Source organism: Panicum virgatum, chromosome 4K (genome assembly GCF_016808335.1).
Source record: "Panicum virgatum strain AP13 chromosome 4K, P.virgatum_v5, whole genome shotgun sequence".
In the NCBI taxonomy this organism is placed as follows: Eukaryota; Viridiplantae; Streptophyta; class Magnoliopsida; order Poales; family Poaceae; genus Panicum; species Panicum virgatum.
Genome location: NC_053139.1, coordinates 22,610,907 through 22,635,926, shown reverse-complemented (window position 1 = coordinate 22,635,926; position 25,020 = coordinate 22,610,907). Strand labels below are relative to the sequence as shown.

The 25,020-nt window shown below is 47.3% G+C and overlaps 1 protein-coding gene across 1 annotated transcript; it reads right to left on the bottom strand.

Annotated features, from left to right (window-relative positions):
• Positions 1 to 1,177: 1,177 nt before the first annotated feature.
• Positions 1,178 to 1,836, bottom strand: LOC120705135. Its single transcript, XM_039989641.1, has one exon. It carries the CDS (start codon positions 1,834 to 1,836, stop codon positions 1,270 to 1,272), a length of 567 nt encoding a protein of 188 aa, XP_039845575.1. The 3' UTR covers positions 1,178 to 1,269.
• Between the last annotated feature and the right edge of the window lie 23,184 nt (positions 1,837 to 25,020).

Sequence of the window (25,020 nt, the reverse complement as noted above, 5' to 3'; positions counted from 1 at the left end):
GGCTATCTCTCCCAAAGGGAAGGACGAGACCACGGTGACGGGGTGGGCCTTGAAGTAGTGGCGCAGCTTGCGTCGAGCCAACACTACTGCGTAGAGCAGCTTCTGAATCTGCGGATAGCGTGTCTTAGTTTCAGACAACACCTCGCTGATATAGTACACCGGCCGCTGGATGGGCAGAGCATGACCCTCCTCTTGTCTTTCAACCACGATCACCGCGCTGACCACTTGGGTTGTCGCAGCTACGTATAGATAGAGGGGCTCGCCGTCCGTAGGTGGTGTAAGAATGGGAGCACGGGTGAGCGATGCCTTCAGCCTTTCAAGGGCTTCTTGAGCTTCGGGGGCCCATGTGAAGCGCTCGGTTTTCCTCAAGAGTCGATACAGGGGCAAGCCTTTCTCGCCGAGACGCGAGATAAAACGGCTAAGGGACGCTAGGCATCCCATGACCCTCTGTACCCCCTTTAAGTCTCGGATCGGTCCCATCCGAGTGATGGCCGAGACTTTGTCAGGGTTGGGTTCGATGCCCCGCTGGGAGACAATGAAACCCAAGAGCATGCCTCGAGGCACCCCGAATACGCACTTCTCGGGGTTAAGTTTTACCCCTTTGGCCCGTAGGCAATCAAATGTGATCCTGAGATCGGCAACCAGGTCGTCCGCCTTCCTGGATTTTACAATGATATCATCGACATATGCCTCTACGCTCCGCCCGAGATGGTCTCCGAAAACGTGGAGGATACACCGTTGATAGGTAGCTCCGGCGTTTCTAAGGCCAAAGGGCATCGTAATGTAGCAGTACATGCCGAAAGGTGTGATAAAAGAGGTCGCGAGCTGGTCGGACTCTTTCATCTTGATTTGGTGGTAACCGGAGTAAGCATCAAGAAAGGATAAGAGCTCATATCCCGCAGTAGTATCTACAATCTGATCAATTCGTGGCAAAGGAAAGGGAACCTTCGGACATGTCTTGTTTAGACTAGTGTAGTCCACACACATCCGCCAGTTTCCACTCTTTTTCTTCACTAATACTAGATTAGCCAGCCACTCGGGATGGAATACCTCTTTGATGAATCCGGCCGCCAGAAGCTTCTACAACTCCTCGCCGATCGCCCGGCGCTTGAGCTCGTCGAAGCGTCGCAGGCGTTGCTTCACCGGCTTGGAGTGGGGTCGGACATCAAGAGAGTGCTCGGTGACCTCCCTCGGTATGCCAGGCATGTCCGAGGGGCTCCACGCAAAGATATCTTCGTTGGCGCGGAGGAAATCGACGATCACCACTTCCTATTTGTCGTCGAGGGTGGCGCTGATCTGCACCGCCTTGTTGTCGGAGTGGCTTGGGTCGAGGGGCACCTTCTTGATACCCTCGGCGGGTTCGAAGCTCCCGGCGTGTCGGTGTGTGGAGTCCAAGGCCTCGCTCGCCATTTTGTCGAGGGTGGCTACGAGGGCCTCGTCCTCCGCTTGAGCTTCCGCGCGCTCAACGCACTCGACGTCGCAATCGTAGGCGTGCTCGAACAAAGAGCCGATGGTGATGATGCCCCTCGGACCTGGCATTTTGAGTTTGAGGTAGGTGTAGTTGGGGACGGCCATAAACTTGGCGTAGCAAGGACGACCAAGGATGGCATGATAGGACCCTCGAAATCCCACCACCTCGAAAGTGAGTACCTCCTTGCGGAAGTTGGCTGCTGTGCCAAAGCACACAGGCAGATCGATCTGGCCGAGGGGTTGGACTCGCTTCCCCGGCGCAACGCCATGGAATGGCGACTTGCTGGGGCGAAGCTTGTCTAGTCCGATCCCCATGAGCTCCAAGGTGGGGGCGTACATGATGTTGAGGCCGCTGCCTCCGTCCATGAGCACCTTGGAGAAGCGAGTGTTGCCGATGATGGGGTCGACAACAAGTGGAAACCGTCCCGGATGCGGGACGTAGTCGGGGTGGTCCTCGCGGCCAAAGGCGATGGTATCCTTCGACCAGTCGAGGTAGGATGGCGTGGCTTTGGCGACAGAAAAGACTTCGCGGCGCTCATGCTTGCGCTGCCGAGGAGTCATATTCGTCGTCGCTCCTCCAAAGATGAAGAAGGCGTTCTCCACTGGGGGGAACTCGTCATCTCCACCTTTGTCGCCCGCATCCTTCTTCTTGTGGTAAGGGCACGGCTTCTTAAGCATGTCGTCGAACTGGCCACCGCCGCCTCGAGGGGGGCCTCGAGGTCCCTTGCGGTCTGGGGCGGCTGCGAAGGCCTCCTCGGAGTCCTCTACCTGCCCCGACCCGCGCTGGTTCGGCGGGACCGGCTTCTTTCCCTTCCTGCCTCGCTTCTGTTTCTTGGTGGGGGCGTTGGGCTTGACGTTGCCGCCCTCCGCGGGCGCATCATCCTTGCGCTTGCTTGATTTGTCGTCGAAGATGGCACCAACAGCCTCCTCGCCGGCGGCGTAGTTGGTGGCAGCGTCGAACAACTCATTGGTGTTGACGGGTCGGCTTCTGGCAAGCTCATGCACTAAGTTCCTGCAGGTTGTACCCTCGAGGAAAGCGTTGATGACCTCGACGTGGGTGACACTAGGGAGCTCGGTGCACTGCTTGGAGAAGCTTTGCACGTAGTCACGCAGGGACTCGCGGGGCTTCTGGCGACATCCTTTGAGATCCCAAGAGTTCCCAGGGCGCACGTACGTGCCCGGGAAATTGCCCACGAAGATATGGACCAAGTCGGCCCAGTTGTGGATCTGATCCGCAGGCAGGTGCTCGAGCCACGTTCGTGTGGCGTCGGCAAGATGAAGAGGGAGGTTGCGGATGATGACCGCGTCCTCCGTCGCGCCGCCTAGCTGGCACGCTAGGCGGTAGTCATTGAGCCAGACTGCAGGATCAGTCTCGCCCGAGTATTTGACGAGGGTGTTGGGTTGTCGAAAGCGCGGGGGAAAAGATGTTGTTCGAATCTCCCGGCTGAACACCCGGGTGCCCGGAGGCTCCGGTGACTCACCCCTGTCGTGCTCAGGGTCGAAGCGTCCACCCCAGTCGAGGGGTGTACCTCCTGCCGTTGATGACGTTGCGGGCGTCGCCGTCGCTAGCGTACCCGCGAGTATCACGGATTCGCTCCCTCACGGGAACTCTTCCGATGCGCTCGTGCACCGAGGGTGCCCTCACGCCGGGCGCTACGGCTGCCTTGCCCTTCCCCACTGGGGGTGTGTGCACGGAGACCTCGCGGTCCTGATGCGCAGTCCCACCACGCTGCTCCGGTGCCCTCGAGCGCATACGAGACGCAGAGCTCTCGGCCTGCTGCACGGCAGCTTGCTCGATGAGCTCCTGTGCCTCGCGGCGCAAGTTGCGGCCCGAAGGTGTCGACGGCTCGGGCATAGCTTGGAGTAGGTAGGCCGCAGCGACGAGCTTCTCGCCCGTCGTCTTCAGTTCCGGAGATTTGTCGACGTTGTCGTCGGCCAGGATGCGCTCCCGTGTAACACGTCCCGCCGCCTGGGCGTGTGCACCAGGCGCGGTATGCTGCTGCTCGAGTGCGGCGCGTAGCTCCTGGGTTTGTTGATGCTGCTCGTCGAGCTTGGCTTGAAGCTCGCTGAGCTGCGCCAGTTGAGCTTGTCTCGCCGCTGAACTTGACGAGGAAGGGGCTGCGGCCGGGACCACCGGTTGCTTTGCCCGTACGTTCGCCCCGCCGCCCTCGTCGTTGGCTGGAGTATTGTCGTCTTGCTCGTCCGCGAGGTCCGCCATGAAGCATTCCCTGGAAGGATCGAAATCCCCCTCGCTGGAGTCTTCAGAGCAGGTGAGGCAGTAGGCCGTCGCCAGCTGGAACGCGCGGAGAGCGCCGGGGTCGCGGACCCCGGAGTAGTCCTCGGCCTCCTCGGCTACGAAGTTGTTCATGAAGAAGTCGATGTCGTCGGCGATCGAGCTCGCCGTCTAGGGGTAGGATTCGTCAGGAGATGACGCGATGGGGTTGCGAATCTTCCGAAGATGACGACCCGGCATATCCTCATGCTCGATGAAGCTAGCGCTGGTTGACGAGGCGTGAGCAGCAGCGTTGCGCATCCCGAAGGGGAAAGGCGACGCCGAAGTCAAGCCCCCCCTGGGAGGCACCAGTGCCGCAGCAGGTGACGATGTCGGCACAGATGACGCCGAGGTACGTGATGATGAAACGGTGGCCCCGTTGGCCGTGATGCTGAGTTGCGACATGCCAGCCTCAACCCACGTGGGGGAGCTGTGGCGTGCCACACGACGCCGCTCCGCGCGTGCTTGTCGCGAACGCTGACCCGAGCGCCTGTTGCGCCGGGCTTGCGAAGTCGGAGCGATGGGGTTGCGTCCAGGAGAGAGGAGCTGCATAAGGTAACCGTTGCCGGTTGCCCTGAACTCGAGACTCCCGAATGAGATAACGCGTCCCGCTGGGAATGGATCCGAAACACCCATAGGGTATGGGCTGGATCTGCTCGCCATTCCTGGAGATCAAATGGGAAAAAGAGAGAAAAAATCACGCAGCGCCCCTACGTGGCGCGCCAACTGTCGGTGTCCCGACCCGGGGGCCTGGATCCCAACTAGTAAATGCTGCGTGTTTCCTCGTCCCAGATGATGATGCAAGAGGCAATCATAGTAACGCACAGTTTTATCCTGGTTCCGGCCGCGGGGCCGTACGTCCAGCAAGGGGGGTGTGCGAGGGCACTGTATTATCTTGCACCCGGGGTGCTTATAGTAGGGGATACAAGCGAGGCGAGAGAGGGAGGGGAGCTCCCAGGTCTCTGCTAGGAGTAGAGTCGGTTGAGATGAGTGATCAGTAGTGCTGAGAGTTCTCTTGGGAGATAGAAACCAGAGAGACCAGCCGGCTAGAGTCTCGCGTCCAGATGAGCCCAGCCCCCCTTAAAGGGGGTCCGCCTCTTCCTTTTATAGTTACAAGGAGGGGGCGGCGTACACGAGTGTAGGGCGCGGAAGTCGTCGTTTCCCCCGAATTGCGGGTACAGTGGTCGAACACTGTAGGAAGTGCACTGTGGGAAGGCGGCGCACATTGCTGTTGTCCTGGATTTCGTCCTTGGTCCCGCGGGGATGGCGCCGGTCATCCTGCAGTGCCTTGGCAGTAGTAATGGCGCGAGTCGGACCCGGACCCCCTGTCGGAGTGCGGGTGTGCACACTAGAAGGCCCGGGGGACACGTGCCATCGCCGGACCCCTTCCTCAGTGGGGGGCGGGTCCGGAAGGTCGGCGGGAGTTGTACCGAGCCTGTCTTGTCCCAAGGCGCAGGTCCCAAGGCGCTGCTACAGCGTCCGGGATGGTGGAGTGATGACCAGGGTCAGCGGATGGGACCCCGGTCACAGCTACTGTGGGAATGGCGGTCTGACGCCGCCCGTCCTTTGAGCCGTGGCGGAGTGGCTGGCCTTTAATGCCTTCGTATGGCGGGCGGTTGGGCGGCGGGGCCGTTTGTCCCTTGTGCCGAGAGACGGCCTCGAGCGAGGCGGAGATGAGTTACCCGCTCGAGGGTAGATCCGCTACCCTCGAGCGAGGCGGAAGTGCGTTGCGCGGTCGAGGGTCCCCGGGGGAGCCCTCGAGCGAGGCGTAGAATGAATCACCCGCTCGAGGGTAGGTTCGCTACCCTCGAGCGAGGCGGAGATTGTCCAGCGGGCCCGGGAGGGACCCTCGAGCGAGGCGGAGATCGTTCCGCGGGTTCGAGGGGGATGTGAATGGGCCGCGTGCTGGGCTTTATTGAGTCTTTTCCTTTCTTCCGGATTGGAAGGAGGCCGTGGGACTAGTTGATTTAACAGGCGTTTGTGTTTTCTAAAAACGGTCTTAGTACCCCGATTAGGGTGTCCCTAATTGTGGCACCCGACAACAAGAGAGATACAAAGTCTAAGCTAAAGGAATTACTTCCGCACACAAGTATGATAACTTGGGAAGATAAATAAATGCGGAAAGTAAAGCTGACTCGAAAAGATAAAGAAGATAACTTATATTGATAAATGTCAAAGGAAAAGATACAAGACCTTATACCCGACTTCCGATGACGACTCCGGAATCCCAAGACAAGCTCGACTCGACTCTAACTCCCAGACTACCTAACCTACTGTAGAAAGGAAAAGTGAGAAGAGAACTCCTTTTGGTGTGTGTACAAGTGATGAATGGAGGTCCTATTTATAGTGGTTAGAGGTCGGTAATTGACCGGTAGCTGCAGTTGTAAGCAACCCCTAACTGGGCTTCAACTCCACGCGAAGGGAGGACGCCAGAGGATGCTAGGTGGGGCCGGCCGGCCTCCCCTAGGCCGGCCGGCCTGGGTATGCCGCCTCTCGGGCACCGCCTTCGGATGGACGCTCCTGATATCTCCTAGATGTCGGTTCTCCTTGCTTAGCTCCAACGCAGACAAGGCCAGGCCGGCCGGCCTAAGGGAGGCCGGCCGACCTCTCCATGGCACATGATGGCCCTCGGTTCCACCAACATTATGACTTGACGCTTGTGATTGCTCCAGGGTATTGGATCACTGGCTTGTTCTCAATGTTGCACTGACTTGTGGGTCCTTTCATCCATGGATAAGCCTTTCGGTCCATTCGATCAAACCGACCTCCAATTCATGTCGAAAATTTAACTCGTGAGATCACACAAAGCGTGTGAGAAATGCTGACTCCCAATTGAACATGTGATTGTCGGGCATCCTGGATCTTTCTTCTTCTCCAGGAGAGGATCGTGTATAGCTGCGCTACACTCCTCTGTGAGTTGCACAACCTCGGTGGTGGGCAGGATTCTCTTGTTACCAAGTATATCCTTGATGTACTTGGCATAGGTTGGTACTTGCATAGCATCAAGAAGCGGTATATTGACATACAACTTCCGTATTACCATGACAAACTTGCCGAATTGCTCGTCGGCCACCGGCTTCCTTAACCGTTCCGGAAATGGTAAGGCAGTAGTGTCATTAAACTCCCATGAAGTTCTAGGGGGTTCCACGATTTCCTCCTGGGCAGCAGTGATGTTGGACTCTTCTGCCTCCTCCTGGTCTTCATCTGCAGCAGAGGTATTGCTGGCGGGTACGGCTTTCCGCCGAGATCCTGCATCTTTAGGGTATAGTGGTTCTTGCGTGGACTTACCCGTCCGCGTAGTTACCGCACTAACACTCTCTTTCGGGGGAACTTCTGGTTGCCCAGGAAGTTTTCCCAATTTGTTGTTAGGACAAGATGAGGCTAGTTGAGCAACTTGAGTTTTTATCATTTTATTGAAGCTCAACTGATTTTTAATAACAGAGTTTATGCCCTCTAGTTGTCCGGCCAAAGACTCCAAAATTTTATCATTAGCAAGGAATTTCTTACTAATGTTTTCATTAATTTGTTTTTGGCCATAGACTAGGTCCTTTAAAGAAGGCTGAAAATTGTTATTAAAATTCATACCTTGCTGTTGACTGAAGGGGAGGTTGGGCTTGGAATTCCAACCTTGTTGAGGACGGAAGCCTGAGCTATTGGAGTTGTTTGCTCCAACGAAGTGAGCTTCCTCCTGAGTGACCGGGCAAGAGCTACCCATGTGTCCAGTTTCTCCGCACACCTCGCAAGTCATGCGAGAATACATAACTTGGTTAGCCTCCTGGTGTGGAGACTCCAGTCTCTTCATAAGAAGGTCCATCTTGGCAGCAAGCATATCGATACTGTCGATCTGATCAACTCCCTTGCGGGGTTGCTGCTGCCTATCACCTTTCCAACTCTAGTTGGAAGCAATCTTCTCTACCAGCGCCTTTGCTTCATGCATGCTGAGCGAAAGAAAGGGACCACCTAATGCTGCATCAATGTGATTCTGGGCTGGCGTGTTCAGGCCATTGAAGAAACTCTGAATAATCAGCCATTCCTCCATACCATGGTCGGAACATGCTGCAATGTACACCTAGAATCTCTCCCAAGATTCCGGAATGGCTTCATCCGGGAGCTGTTGAAATCCAGAGATTTTTCCTCGGAGGGCATTGGTTTTGCCCACTAGAAAGTACTTTGTCAGGAATGCATTGGAGTAAGCTTCCCATGTTGTGAAGTCTGCTTTATTGGTGTAAAACCACATCTTCGCCTTGCCTAGCAAGGAGAATGGGAACAGCCGTAGACGGACGTTATCCATCGTGGTACCTCTGGGGTTGATAGTGCTGCTCACTTCCAAGAAGTTTTGAAGGTGAGCGTTGGCATCCTCTGATGCCTTTCCACAGAATGGACTCGCTTGAACCATGTTCACCAGTCCCAACTTGAGCTCAAAGTCATCATTGACTTGGTCATTGTTCAGTCCTGTAGGGATGTGGCTGCTGGACGGGGCCGAGTACTGCCTGAGAGTCTTGGCCATGGGTGGTGCTGAGACTGACAAACGAGGATTCCAAGTGGGTTTCTTTTGGGGTGGGACGACGCGGCGTCTCACAATTCTATCAATTCTCTTAGAATTCGGATCGAAGTTGGATGGTAGATCAAAACTGGTCATGTACTGCTCTGCATCGAATAAACGAGAGAGAGAGAGAGAGAGAGAGAGAGAGAGCAATGGTATGCCCGCTAAAATTAGCGGTGATAAGACAGTAAGTATTTTCACTCAATTGTACGATAACTTAAATCCAATAGTGGCGCTCAATTCCTACCATACTTTTGGGAAATCCCTTGCAATCTTTTTCCGGTATCAAACTGATCCGAAGTTCAGCTTATCATCCTAGAACCGACGGCCAAACTGAAAAGTGGACCAAATCCTAAAAGACATGCTAAGATCTTACATCATTCATTATGACAACCTTGAAGACAAATGCCCGTTTTTAGCAGAGTTCTCACCCAGCTATCAAGCAAGCTTGAAAATGGCACTATTTAAAGCCTCGTATGGTCAAAGGTGTCGAACTCCTCTGAGTTTGTCGCAAACCGAAGACCACTAAATATTTGGACCAGACTTGATAATCAGGAAAAATAACCAGCAAGAATAATACCCAAAAATCTTAAAGCTACCCACTCTAGCCAAATGAGTTATTCTGGCAAAAAGAAGAAACCCTTTGCAACTTGAAATTGGTGATTATGTCTACTTTTTGGTTTCACCAACCAAAGGCACACACACTATCCACACTTAGCATATTTACCTGAATCTCGGGACGAGATTCTTTTTAAGGGGGGTAGGCTGTGACACCTCTGGTGTCAGTTTAATGAAAGCCAGGCAATTAACATAACTTCACACACAAATGAGCTAAGAAAACTCAAATAAGAATCCTATATCTAGTTTTTATAAACTTGTGTGTAAATGTATGTGTGCATGTGTTTGAGTGCAGAGTTCTTGAAAAATAATGTTTGATACACTTTTAAGCTTGACTTGACATGAGTGGTAATATGGCAATAAAATACACCTTTCATAATGAGCTATAAACTTTCTATGCAAATCAAATTTAAACTGAAAAAAACCATCGGTTGAAATGATTATTAGAACCATTCTTTGATTTTTGAAGAGCTACTAGTTCAAATAAAATAATAAAATAAGACCACAAATATTCAACAAACAAGTAGTTTTGAATCTTGAAAATCTTTTTAAAGAAAAGAAGACATAAAACATACTTACCTTGAAGGTTCATTAAGAAAATATTCAGTTATTCATTTCTTTCTCAAATGACAACTTGGAGTTATGAAACAAAATAAAAATTCAAACAAAGGGTTAAATATTGGTTAAATATTCCTTTAGCTCATGATAACAAAGAGTTATACAAAACAATAATGCATCCTTGTATAGGAGTATGTGTGGATATAAAACTTGTTCCTCTAATTTTCGTAAAACCTTCATGCTCAACTTGTCATAACCATGTAGTTTAAACGCACACTCATATTATTGTGACACATAGTTTATTTTAAAAGACTTTTTGCAAACTCAAATTTTAAACAAATCAAATAAACAAGAGTTCAATTTTTAGTGGTAAGGAAATTCAAATAACTTTCAAACCAATGCAAACATGCATATGAAAACAAATAGGCATATTCACTATGTCATGTTAAACAAAAGTTTAGTTGAAGCCTAGGAGCAAAAGTGCCAAAATTCACATGGAATGATAAGTACTTTACATGCCAGTTTTTGAAATAATTAAACAACTCTCAAACCATTGCTCAAATGAAAAAGTGCATTACACGAAAGTTGTAGATCTCGAAAAACTGAACATAAATGGTATTCAAAAGTTTTTCATTTGGAGCAAATAAGAAGGAGAAAAGTTGAAATTACAGAACTGAGTTTTGAACTTCGAATTATTTACGAGACTGCCACTGCCAGCACCTCTCTCCTCTCACGCCGTCCGTACTCCGGCGACGGAAAACCGCCCCGAGAACGGCCAAATGGGCCCGCGCGCCCCTGGTTTTTCTCGGAACCGTGTCGCCCTGGCTCGTCCTCTACTTGCCACGCGCCACAGGCCACTTGGCCCGGCACCACGCTGTGGCGGAACCACCCAAACTAACTGGGCTCGGGTGCACTGATCTTCGTTGCTAGGCAACTCTGACCCAATTCGGCACGCACCGGTAGTTCCTCGAGTGAAGCCTCGATTAAAGCCATGCTATTCCAGGATCAGCAGACAACACTCACACAAAGGTGAGCCCAGAGATTACAACACAGAACATTTCATGCATCTCAGAGTGATTGCAGCGGAAGATGAATTTATTACAAACCGGGTTCAGAATAGTAAAGTACTACAGAGTTCCATCTACTCAAATTATTCAAGTGTCATAGTCTCAGCGGAAGCAATAAAACATCTAACGAAAGGAAGTGACGTATCGATAAAGCCCATACGAAATATGTCACTCAGCGAGAGGGTGGTCAGCACCAGCTGAAGGGCCAACCCACTCAACAGCCCAGCCCGGAGGCAAAGTACACGGCCAAGTAAGACTCGCAAACAGGTCTTCGAAGTTAGTACCTAAAAACAGTGCCACAAGCAAGGCTGAGTATACTAATACTCAGGAAGACTTACCCGTCACCGGATATAACATAGTCCGATAACTAGACATGCAAGGCTTTTTGGTTGGTGGGGTTTGTTTTGCCAAAAACGCCACTAAGAGTTGATCCTTATTTTCAGATTTTAACTTTACCATATTCTAGTTGAATTAACCGTTCTACGTTTGCATCTAACTCTATACAAACATGGTAGAGCAATCATTTAATCAACCATCAGTATTATCATCATCATGTTCCACTTGTTACTCTATGTGACCAAAAACGTTAAGCAATCTCATGCCGTAAGAGGCGGACGATTCCGAATCGAATTTCAACCTGGCCAGGGCAACCTAACGCACACGCATGGGGATCGACTTCACTTTCGCCCACGCTACTTTTCCCCTTTCTTTCCAGTCCGTGGATTCGGGTCACCCTCCCCGACTACAGAGTCCGACCACTCTGCACCCGTACGTCCGGACAAAAATAAACCCTACTCCTACCAAGAGGGTGAATGGTCGTTCCACTCGCCGGTCCAATCAGGTACTTCAGCTTACCGATTACCATATTTCTCGACATGTGGCTAGGACTTTCAAACGCTTAACGAAATGAGCCACACACCGCGACCTTAACCATTTTCGACTACACCAGTAGGGTATCACAACTACACAACCCTGCCCGTTGTCCTTATATTTCAGCAGGAATTAAAGTCAGTCAACTCCTATAATCTCGCAAAAGGCAGGAAACCTCTCGACTTCTACCGTACCTAGTTAGCGGGGCAACTAGTCGAGAAAAAGATCCGGATAACAAACATAGGTACCTAGGAGACATGCATCTATGGTTTCGAACAACGCCTAAGAATACGTAAATGCGCAAATAAAATTATTACAACATATATGAATAGTTAGATGTAAATAACGCGAAAATAATGGGATCATGCGCCGGGGCTTGCCTTCTTGGGCACTGTCAGGCAGAAAAACCTCTGGGGCTTGGCCCAGGTCTTGAGCTACATTAGCACAGTTCGAAATAACCTCCTGATCAGTACGAGAGTCCGCGGGCACCAATTCGTATTCACAGTCCGCGAGATTAACCGTTTCTATATGCAAATGCAAAGATGTGTTATTATGACATGATATGATTTTTCTTTCCTTCACGATAAAGTTATAGTCCAACAAAAGTTAAGTCAGTGATGATCTCAAAATTTCATTCCATGGGCAGTCATTTATGGAGTAGTAATCACAACTATGTTTCTTCATGAATTAGTGTGGGGTTTGATTTTCATTTTTATCATTAAAACATAGCATGCTTTCACTATTTCATAACAAAAAATTTACTCATGAGATAGTGATGAAAAATTAATATAACACAGATCAGATACTCTAGCATCTATGGTATAATTTTTAGCATCTAATCATAAAGCAATTAACCATAACAATTCATGTAAGTAGATTACTTTAGTTGCTTCACCTTTTTGCACAGAACGTTTGACATGGGTTCTGGTGCTACAAATTTTACGGGAGCATCTACATGGAATCTCCTCAGTACTGTAATTTTTCCAGATTTTATATACTTATACACCAGAGGTGACAAAATGAACAAATTTAGCAAGCTATTAAATAAGATTAATTCTACAGAGAGTTATACTAGGGATATGGTTCTCAAATTTTTACCAGAGCCTAGTCATGAGCTATACATACTCCAGAAAAAATTATCAAGCTTTATATCAACAAGATAAATTAGTTATGCATTTAACTTAACATGAGTTAGCATAATTTTTTTCAAAGATCATTTGATCAGTACTGCATGTGAACTTTTTATTATAGTGAGCATATACTCTAACTAAGAACATGTCCAAAAATCATGATCATATATGGCCTAGTTTACTCAGAACAAAAATGGTAATTCTAACCAAGAGATACTAAGCATGATTTTTATCTAAAGCAATACTCAGTAACCGTAGCTCAAAATTTTCAGGCAGGATCACAGAGCCAAAGTGAGACTTCAGAAATAAATATAGATTTTCTGAGCATAAAAACTATATATGATGAATTAAGTTGATTAAACAAGCATTAATCTTGGTATATAGCAAATGAACTCTAATAATTCTGAAATGTATGGATTAACATGGTTTGAGTTACACATGCATGTAGTAGAAATTCCATAACAAGTTCATGTATATGTTTTCCAGCATTAAATCGTCAATGTCATCAACAGATTTGAGAATCTTGATTGTTCCAACAAGATAACAGTTTTAGTTGGGTGCCATCTTTTTACTGTGAGATTAAAATTTCATCAGTGATAACATATTCAAAAATCAAGGTCGTTGATTGAGTGGAACTTCCTGAACATGCATGGGTTGGTTTTCTTATTCTTTTCCATAGATAAATGTTGGTTGAGTTTATGCAGATTTGGTTGTTACAAAACTTGTAGATATTGTTTTAAGGATTCCAGATCAGTTTAGTTTGCATTTTTATGATTTTTCTGTGATTTGTTATGCATTTTCAAAGTTCACTGCGATACTCTGGTAAACTTGCAAACACACCCTCGAACGAAAAAAAAATAAATTACAACCGGGTCCTTCGCCGGCCTGCTCCGCCATGGCATCTTGCCGGTGGTGTTCTGCTAGGCAGGGCTTACCGGGGCTGCAACGGGGAGGCGCGTGAGAGAGAGGAGTTCGAGGAACACCCACCCTTGTAGATGTTCAAGTGGAAGATGGCCGGAGACGAGCTCGTCGGCGCTAATGGCGGAGAAGAAGTTCGGTCGCCGGTGGTGTAGGCGAAGCAGGGCTCGTTGTAGAGGAACGTCGCGTGGACGAGCACCGCGAGAGCGTGAGGAAGCTCCTGGGCTAGCTCTCGTGCACGGTTTCCCTCTGGGTTGGCCGGTCCGCGGTGAGCCCGAGCTCGCCAGCGGCGGCACGGAAGGTGAACGGCGACGGGGATGGGTTTGGGCTCGATTCAGCGCGCGTGGAGCTTAACTGGAGTGTGGCGAAGCTGCTGGGGTGGTTGGATGGAGCAATGCGGGGCTGTGGTGGCCGGTCCGCGCGAGCTACATCTCGCCGGCCATGGCAGACGGTGGAAGAAGGGAGAAAGAGAGGAAGTCGCGCGACGGCGGGGGTTCTGTGCCATTTATAGGCGAGAGGAGTCCTGGGCAAGGGGAGCGGCATCTGGGGAAGGCCGAACTGGCCTGGGAAGGCTCGGTGGCGAGCTAGCAGAGCGAGCAGGCGGCAAGCTGCATGGCGGGGCGGCGTGGCGGATTGGGAGTGCGCCGAGGACGCGTGTTAGCATGGGGAGGTGCCAAGAGGCAGGCCAGGTGGCGCTGGAGAGCTCCCTCGGGTCCAATTGGCCGCGGACGCGCCGTGGACGAGGTCCACCGGCGGCATACGGCGGGCGGCGGGTGAAACAGAGCAGCAGAGAGGGGAGAGATGGAGGTGAGGGCCTATCTGTGATTTCTAAAAGTTCAGGGACCTCTCGGTAAACTAAAAATATCTCCTTCTTAGAGGGCTCAAATGAAAAAGTGTTGAACACCAACTTTGCATAACTTTTCAAGATCTACAACTTTTGTTTTATGCAAATTTTCATTTGAAACTCTTATTTTGAACTATTTTTAAATTTCCACACTTGCACAAAAGGACTTTGACTTTATTTAGATTTTTGATGGTTGTTGGCTGAAAGTTCAATTGAGCACATGTCATTTAAAGTACTTCTCATGAGCCAACTAAATTTTTGTGAACATTTTTTAATTGGATTTTGAGTAGCTTTTCACTCCTTTTTCTTTCTCTTTTAATTTCTTTTGTATACTTTGACTTTTATTTGACCTCTCCTCTTTGAATTAATTTCCCATATTTTTCTTTTAAGTTTTAATTGGGTACAGTGATCTGTATTTAAGTGTACTGACACCTGAGGTATCACAACCTACCCCCTTAAAAAGAATCTCGCCCCGAGATTGGATGATTGAATTTAGGGAGGGAAAATAAGATACCTGGGGTAGAGCTAAGAAAACCCGGATATTGTCGATTGAGATAATCTTCCGTCTCCCAAGTGGCCTCTTCTTCAGTGTGATGCGACCACTAAATTTTATATATTTTCACCACTTTTCGATGGGTGCCTCTCTCTTTTTGATCCAGAATTTTGAGTGGATATTCAGTATAAGATAGGTCGGGCTCCACTAAAATTTCCTGTTGATCGATGATTTCGGTCGGAACTCGGACACATTTCTTGAGTTGGGATATGTGGAAAACATCATGGATGGCTGCAAGTCGCGAAGGAAGTCGCAGACGATAAGCCACGGGTCCACATTCTTCAATGATCTCATATGGTCTGACATAGCGAGGTGCTAGCTTGCCCTTGACTCCGAAACATTGAACGCCTCGAGTTGGTGATACTCGTAAATAAACATGGTCACCAACCCTGAACTTCAAAGGATCCCTTCTTTTATCAAAATAACTCTTTCGCCGAGATTGGGCTGCTCGGAGATTTGTTTGTACTATTTTTACCTTTTCCTCCGCCATGACCACTAATTCGGGTCAAATATTTTGCGTTCTCCAGTCTGGGACCAACTCAAAGGAGTTCGACACCGTCGACCATACAAGGCCTCGAATGGTGCCATCTTCAGACTGGCCTGATAGCTGTTGTAATACGAAAACTTAGCCAAGGATAAACATTTGTCCCAGTTCTTGTCATAATGGATGACACATGCTCGAAGCATGTCCTCGAGAATTTGATTCACCCTCTCGGTCTGTCCGTCAGTCTGTGGATGGTAAGCTGAACTTCGAATTAATTTAGTTCCGAGAGCCTCTTGGAGCTGCTCCCAAAACCTTGCCCCAAACTGAGTACCACGATCCGAGATAATCGTTTTGGGTACACCATGTAGACAGACAATTCGATCGATATAGATTTTGGCATATTTATTGGCCCGATATTCAATATGCACTGGAATAAAATGAGCGGTTTTTGTGAGCCTGTCGACAATAACCCAAATGGAATCATGATGCTGAGAGGTATTCGGTAAGCCCACGATGAAATCCATACTGATATCTTCCCATTTCCAGGACGGAATTGGCAGAGGTTGGAGAGTTCCAGCAACTTTCAAGTGACTAGCTTTCACTCTCTGACATGTGTCACACTCTGCGACATATTTAGCAATTTCTCTCTTCATGCGAGTCCACTAGAAATTTTGTCTGAGATCTTGGTACATCTTGGTGCTACCTGGATGAATGGAAAATTTAGAGAGATGTGCTTCGTCCAGGATTTGTTTCTGCAGCTCATGATTTTTGGGAACGACTAGGCGATCCTCGAACCACAAGATTCCTTTATGGTCCACATGGAAACACTTGTATTTATTTTCGCTTTCTAATACTTTCTGTTTGATGATACCGACACTTTTGTCATGTAATTGTGCCATGATGATTTTGTCATAAAGTGTCGGTTCCACAGAAATATGAGTCAGAGAACCCTAAGAAATGATCTCCAATTTCAGCTTTTGCATTTCAGTTACAATGTGTCATTGTACGACTCCACTGAAAGGCAATTGCAGTGAACCTTACGACTAAGCGCATCGGCTACGACATTAGCTTTGCCCGGATGATAATGAACTTCCAGGTCATAATCTTTGATTAATTCCAGCCATCTTCGTTGCCTCATATTCAGCTCACTTTGGGTGAAAATGTATTTGAGACTCTTATGGTCGGTATAGATATTGCAATGAGTGCCCATAAGATAATGTCTCCAAATCTTGAGAGCATGAATAACCGCGGCTAGCTCAAGATCATGAGTGGGATAATTTAGCTCGTGTGGTCGAAGAGCTTGGGAAGCATATGCTATAACCCGATTGTCTTGCATTAGAACACAACCAAGACAAGTACCTGACGCATCACAGTAAACATCGTAGGGTTTGTTGTTGTCAGGTTGAGCTAAGACTGGTGCTGTGGTTAGATGTGCTTTCAATGTATGAAATGCTTCATCGCACTTCGCATCCCATTTAAACTTGACATCCTTCTTTAGTAGTTCTGTCATGGGTTTTGCAATTCTGGAGAAGTCTGGAATAAATCTGCGGTAATATCCCGCCAAGCCGAGAAAACTACGAATCTGATGAACTGAAGTAGGAGGTTTCCAGTCCATCACTTCTTGTACTTTGCTGGGGTCAACTGAGATGCCTTCCCTGGATATGGTGTAACCCAGAAATTTGACTGTGTCCAGCCAGAATTCACACTTGGAAAATTTCACGTACAACTTATGATCTCTGAGACGTTGAAGAACAATACGCAGGTGTTGTTCATGTTCCGCCTCGTTCTTGGAATATATCAGAATGTCATCGATAAAAACCACGACAAACTTGTCAAGTTCCGGCATGAATACCGAGTTCATGAGATACATGAAACAAGCTGGGGCATTGGTGAGACCAAAAGACATAACCAAATATTCATAGAGGCCATATCTCGTTGAGAAAGCGGTCTTGGGAACATCACAAGGCCGGATTTTAATTTGATGATACCCCGAACGAAGATCAATCTTGGAGAAGATCTTTGCTCCAGCCAACTGGTCGAATAGTACATCAATGCGGGGAAGTGGATATTTATTTTTGATGGTCACCGCATTGAGAGGCCGGTAGTCAACACACAACCTCAGACTGTCATCCTTCTTCTTTACGAACAATGCTGGACAGCCCCAAGGTGAAGCACTTGGGCGAATAAAACCCTTGTCCAGAAGTTCTTGCAGCTGGATTTTTAGTTCAGCCAATTCTTTAGGCGACATTCGGTACGACCTTTTTGAAATAGGTGCTGTACCAGGCTGCAGTTCAATAACAAATTCGATATCCCGATCGGGTGGCATACCAGGCAAGTCGTCCGGAAAAATATCTGCATATTCACGGACTACAGGAATATCTTCGAGACGAATATTCTTCATGGCATAGGCACAAGAGTTGTTGCATTGGTGATGGACTAAATATAGGACCGAATGACCATGAGTTGGAGAATTTATTTCAACGGCTCGGGAAAAGATATCTAACAGTACCCCATGTCTATTCATCCATTCCATTCCTAGGATAACATCAATTCCTTCTAGTGGTAATAGGATTAAATCGGTTGAAATCGTTTTACTACCCAACTTAAGCGGTGCGGTTCTAACCATTTGGTTGGATGCTACTTTACCACCAGGAGTAGATATCATGTAAGAGCCTTTGGTGTGACAAAAATCTAACCCAACTTTTGCTCCAAATTTAGAACTAATGAAGCTATGAGATGCACCAGAATCGAATAAGATAACTGCGGGGTGATGGTTTATAGAGAATGTACCCGACATAATTGGTGCTCCCTCTGGAAGGTCAGCCAAGTTGGTGAAATTAAGTCGGCCCTGCTTGACTTGAACGGTTTGTTTCTTGCCCATGTTCTGATCATTTCTGCGAGAAGCCTGCCCCTGAGATTGTCCCGCCTGGGGGCACATCTTGGCAAAGTGATCCAGACTCCCGCATTTGAAACAGCGGTTATTGTTGTCAGGGCGAGCAGCTTGCTGAGTATTCGGCCTAGGGCCGGTCTGCTACTGCTGAGGTGCAAATCGAGCTTGCTGAGGTAGCCCGAATCGAGTCTGCTGCTGCTGCTGAGGAGGACGAATAATCCAATGCCCTGGCTGAGGGTCCTTCTGAGAGGGTGCGGGTGGGTTATTCTGCACAAGGCGATACATCGGTGCAGAGGCACTCGAGGGTCCAGCGTGTGCCTTGTGCTTCTTTTCAGCGCGGTGTGCAGAAATATGATCCTCCTGGGAGAGAGCCATATTCACCAATTCATTGGAAGAGTCCGCACGGACAAGATTCAGCCTTTCTTGTAACTTGGTGCTAAGGCCTCGATGGAAGCGTTCATGCTTCTTAGCGTCGGTATCCGCGTGACATCTAGCATATTGACACAATTGATTGAATGCCTGGGCATACTGCAATACAGTACGAGTGCCCTGAGTTAAGGCCAAGAACTCATTGAGCTTATGGTCAAGAAGTCCAGCTGGAATATGATGAGCCCGAAAAGCTATTTTGAGCTCATTCCAATTCACCACATGATCAGCCGGTAGCATCCCATGGTAATGATCCCACCACATATGAGCTGATCCGCGAAGCTGCTGCGCGGCGTAGCAAGTCTTGATCGCTTCTGAACAAGTAGTCAATAGAGAAAACTTGGACTCGATTGTGCGAATCCAAGCATCCGCGTCTAGAGGCTCATCCGCTTTAGTGAACAGCGGAGGCTGAGTACTGAGGAAATCTTGGTAGCTCGCTTCTTGTGCTTGATGAGCATGATGCCCACCCCGCGGTTGTTGCTGAGCTTGAACCAACTGCCGCAAAATTTCCGTCTGGGCGGCAAGAAAATCAGCGATACCCACTGGTGGAGGAGGTGGAGGTGGATCGCCATTCCCCCCGGCTCCAAAACCACTAGGGGTACCTCGAGTTGATCCAACCATCTGAAATGTGAGTACTTTTGCATTAGGCTCAACATTATCATCATTTCAAATGGAACATACAACTCAAAGTGACATGGAAGTAATAGGAATCGCTTAAATCATGTTGTGCAGAAAAACCAGTGATACGAAATCGCGCATAACTGGAGTTCTGTACATGATATAAACCTGAAACTTTTACAGGAGATATATAATTTCATGATCTACAACTTTGGTAGTCATCACAAAGTCAGATTCCCAGATTAGGTTAGTCGAAAAATTCATTTACTCCTCTGGTTTTCTGTTTTACAGAAAACAGAGCTTCTGTAATTTGCGATTATCTCCTGCGCTACAAATCTGTTTGAGCTGAAATTTTGTGAGAATTTCAATGATGAAATTTGGAACAACTTTGGTATTCAACTTAGGAGCTAATTCAGAAAGGAAAAGAGGATAAAAATTCGAACTAGCTGCTGCATTCAGCTTTTCACAGATCACCGATATTTCACATTAGTAGCATTAGAGGTTCATTACATTCATCATCCTCTCATTTCCACTTGGTTACTTCTAACATCAGTACTAAGGGGGTTACTCAACTCTAAGTTAGTCTAGTAGCCATGATCCAAAAGTAGGCTACACTAAGAGGAGTCTACAAAAGCTAAGAAAACAGCGCCTCGGTCTACATATTGACCGATGCCTTGCTCGCCACGGGAGTGTGAACCTCAACCGGTGCGGGCTGCGACGCCTAGTCCTCAAAGTCCATCTCCGAAACGCCCTGGATCTCCTTAGGCTCCTCCTCCTCGCCATCCACCTGCATCGGGCCGGGTGGTGCGGGTGGATCAACCTGCATCTGGTGGAGCTGAGCCTGAGCGTCGTCCAAGTCAAGCTGAAGGTCGTGAAACTGGTCCTCCAGGAAGATGATCGTAGCGTCACGATCCGTCACCATGTCCTGAAGCTCGTGAACCTCGCCGTGGAGCTGGGTGATAAGAGCAGCCCTACTCTCGAGCTCGGCACTAGCCTCCTGAAGCTGCTCGTCTCTCAGCTGGACAGTCAGGTGCAAGGCCTGAGCCTGGTCCACCAACTGAGCGACGGCTTAACTCTGAAACGTGTGAAGTCTGTAGAGACCATCTAAGCACATCGCTGTCGTCCAAAGTGCCCCGACCGGGTTGAGGGTAGCGACTACGCCCACGTGTGCCATCCGGTCAAGCCAAAGCGGGTCTGCCGGGTCGTGTGCAGGGAACAACCCGAACGCGGTCAGAACCACCTCCAGAGGGTGCAAAGAGCAAAAAGTGGTGATCGACCTCATGGTGGTAAGCTCCCAAGTGTCAAGCAGATGGTGACCGACCATCTGAGTCATGATTGGCTCCCACCCGTTGAGCGGGTGCTGCGGGATCACCATCGTCACACTGCAGCGACGAACTCCGTCCTCCACAAAGTCGTGGCCATCGTAAATCGGTGGCTGGAGGTAACCGGCTGCACTCAAAAGCTCCCAAAGACGGCGAGGAAATCTATCCCAGTGCAAGCAAGCAGAGTGTACGTGCCCCTGCTCGTCAACAACCAGCAGCTCTTCCATCTGTCCCAACAAAAGACCGATGGATCAGCTGATGGTAAACAAGGAATAGCTGATTCTGGATAGTGAAAGAAATTGCCAAAACGATAGATAATATGCTCAAAAAATTCTCAAAAAATTACACAAGATCCCTATGAGAATAAGGAACAATTCATCTAGTCATCACTAAGATCAATTCGGAATCCAGGGGGTGATATGCTCAGGTTTTCAGAGTGACGTCAACCAGGAAAACTGGGTGTCCAGAGAGGGTGTATTTTGACCATAACTCCCAAACCAGTTGTCTAAAATAATTCAAATTTTTATGGTAAGTTCATAATTTAGTTATATACAACTTTCGTGTTGAATGATTTTTCATTTGAACAACTTAAGGAGGTCGAAAAAAATTCAGTTTGTACAGACTGTTCAGGGTTGACAGTTTTACACAGGGTTGATCTAAATTCACAAATACCAATCAAGAAGGCTTCAAAAATTCTCAAATTTTTACAAGAGTTTGGTAACTTAGGGAACATCATTTCATCTTACTAACCCAGGTTGATTTGAATAATTTAACAGTGGTTTAAAATTCGTGGAAACCAATTTCCCTGAATTTGCAGACTATCTAGATGCTCCTTAGGATAGGGTTTTAGCCGATTTGATTGCGATTTCTTCCAAAGATTTCCTTGCTGACAATTTTGAGGATGAATACAGAACCTATCCGTCCTCACCAAGGAAAAGAATTGCCAAGTAACCTTGGTCTTACGCAAATGACTTTGGTGGCATACATATTACATATCTCACTATGTAGCTACTCGATATAGCTAGATAGCCTAGGATTCGATTTCGAGTTAGCATACCTGCAGAAAATTGACAGTATATAAAATGAACCTTTCGTTCCGGCACTCACGAAAGCATTCCCATTCATTACCGATCACTATAGAACCGGCATCCATACAATTCCCACCGTATGGACAACGTTAAGCATACGTCATCGAAACAACGTATTGACTGAGTACCGTCTTTGATGGGGAATTGAATTCCAATTTCGAACCATTACTCCCCATATAATCAACCGGAGTTGGTATATGGGCAGCAGCTCAAGTAGGCCACTGCTTGAGCTCCAGCGTTCGGCTCGCATCACTGACGGGAAGGTCAGACTCCCTCAGCTGACTGAGCAAACATACCTCCGCGGCGATGAAGTAGTTGCCGAATTTAAATTACAGAATTTAAATACTGAAAAGTAATGTGCTGGAAGTTAGCCATACAATATAAGCCACCTGATTATACCCATAAGATCCCCTAGGGCTTTATGTTCTAAACTTGTCCTTGGAGATCCTAAACTCTTTCAAAAACTTTAGTAGTTTTGAAGTCAAGTTTTGATTTGTTGTTTTGAAAACCAAGGTTGTCATCTCTGGTAGGCTGTCTGTGAGCTCTGATGCCAGCTGTGGCGGAACCATCCAAACTAACTGGGCCCGGGTGCACTGATCTTCGTTGCTAGGCAACTCTGAACCAATTCGGCATGCACCGGTAGTTCCTCGAGTGAAGCCTCGATTAAAGCCATGCTATTCCATGATCAGCAGACAACACTCACACGAAGGTGAGCCCAGAGATTACAACACATAACATTTCGTACATCTCAGAGTGATTGCAGTGGAAGATGAATTTATTACAAACTGGGTTCAAAATAGTAAAGTACTACAGAGCTCCATGTACTCAAATTATTCAAGTGTCATAGTCTCAGCGGAAGCAATAAAACATCTAACGAAAGGAAGTGACATATCGATAAAGCCCATACGAAACACGTCACTCAGCGGGAGGGTGGTCAGCACCAGCTGAAGGGCCATCCCACTCAACAGACCAGCCCGGAGGCAAAGTACACGGCCAAGTAAGACTCGCAAATAGGTCTTCGAAGTTAGTACCTGAAAACAGTGCCACAAGCAAGGCTGAGTATACTAATACTCAGCAAGACTTACCCGTCACCGGATATAACATAGTCCGATAACTAGACATGCAAGGCTTTTTGGTTGGTGGGGTTTGTTTTGCCAAAAACGCCACTAAGAGTTGATCCTTATTTTCAGATTTTAACTTTACCGTATTATAGTTGAATTAACCATTCTACGTTTGCATCTAACTCTATACAAACACGGTAGAGCAATCATTTAATCAACCAGCAGTATTATCATCATCATGTTCCACTTGTTACTCTATGTGACCGAAAACGTTAAGCAATCTCTTGCCGTAAGAGGCGGACGATTCCGAATCGAATTTCAACCTGGCCAGGGGAACCTAACGCACACGCATGGGGATCGACTTCGCTTTCGCCCACACTACTTTTCCCTTTTCTTTTCAGTCCGTGGATCTGGGTCACCCTCCCCGACTATAGAGTCCGACCACTCTGCACCCGTACTGTCCGGACAAAAATAAAACCTACTCCTACCAAGAGGGTGAATGGTCGTTCCACTCGCCGGTCCAATCAGGTACTTCAGCTTACCGATTACCATATTTCTCGGCATGTGGCTAGTACTTTCAAACGCTTAACGAAATGAGCCACACACCGCGACCTTAACCATTTTCAACTACACCAGCGGGGTATCACAACTACACAACCCCGCCCATTGTCCTTATATTTCAGCAGGAGTTAAAGTCAGTCAACTCCTATAATCTCACGAAAGGCAGGAAACCTCTCGACTTCTACCGTACCTAGTTAGTGGGGCAACTAGTCAAGAAAAAGATCCGGATAACAAACATAGGTACCTAGGAGACATGCATCTATGGTTTCAAACAACGCCTAAGAATACATAAATGCGCAAATACAATTATTACAACATATATGAATAGATAGATGTAAATAATGCGAAAATAATGGGATCATGCACCGGGGCTTGCCTTCTTGGGCACTGTCAGGCAGAAAAACAGCCCAGGTCTTGAGCTACGTTAGCACAGTTCGAAATAACCTCCTGATCAATACGAGAGTCCGCGGGCACCAATTCGTATTCACCGTCCGCGAGATTAACCGTTTCTATATGCAAATGCAAAGATGTGTTATTATGACATGATATGATTTTTCTTTCCTTCACGATAAAGTTGTAGTCCAACAAAAGTTAATTCAGTGATTATCTCAAAATTTCATTCCATGGCAGTCATTTATGGAGTAGTAATCACAACTATGTTTCTTCATGAATGAGTGTAGGGTTTGATTTTCATTTTTATCATTAAAACATAGCATGCTTTCACTATTTCATAACAACAAAATTACTCATGAGCTAGTGATGAAAAATTAATGTAACACAGATCAGATACTCTATCATCTATGGTATAATTTTCAGCATCTAATCATAAAGCAATTAACCATAACAATTCATGTAATTAGATTACTCTAGTTGCTTCACCTTTTTGCACAGAACGTTTGACATGGGTTCTAGTACTACAAATATTACGGGAGCATCTACATATCGTCTACTCAGTGCTGTAATTTTTCTAGATTTTATATACTTATACATCAGAGGTGACAAAATGAACAAATTTAGCAAGCTATTAAATAAGATTAATTCTACAGAGAGTTATACTAGGGATATGGTTCTCAAATTTTTACCAGAGCCTAGTCATGAGCTAAACATACTCCAGAAAAAATTATCAAGCTTTATATCAACCAGATAAATTAGTTATGCATTTAACTTAACATGAGTTAGCATAATTTTTTTCAAAGTTCATTTGATTAGTACTGGATGTGAACTTTTTATTATAGTGAGCATATACTCTAACTAAGAACATGTCCAAAAATCATGGTCAGATATGGCCTAGTTTACTCAGAACAAAAATGGTAATTCTAACCAAGAGATACTAAGCATGATTTTTATCTAAAGCAATACTTAGTAACCGTAGCTCAAAATTTTCAGACAGGATCACAGAACCAAAGTGAGACTTCAGAAATAAATATAGATTTTTCTGAGCATAAAAACTATATATGATGAATTAAGTTGATTAAACAAGCATTAATCATGGTATATAGCAAATGAACTCTAATAATTCTGAAATTTATGGATTAACATGGTTTCAGTTACACATGCATGTAGTAGAAATTCCAGAGCAAGTTCATGTATATGTTTTCCAGCATTAAATCGTCCTGTGCCATTTATAGGCGAGAGGAGTCCTGGGCGAGGGGAGCGGCGTCTGGGGAAGGCCGAACTGGCCTAGGAAGGCTCGGCGGCGAGCTGGCGGAGCGACCAAGCGGTGAGCT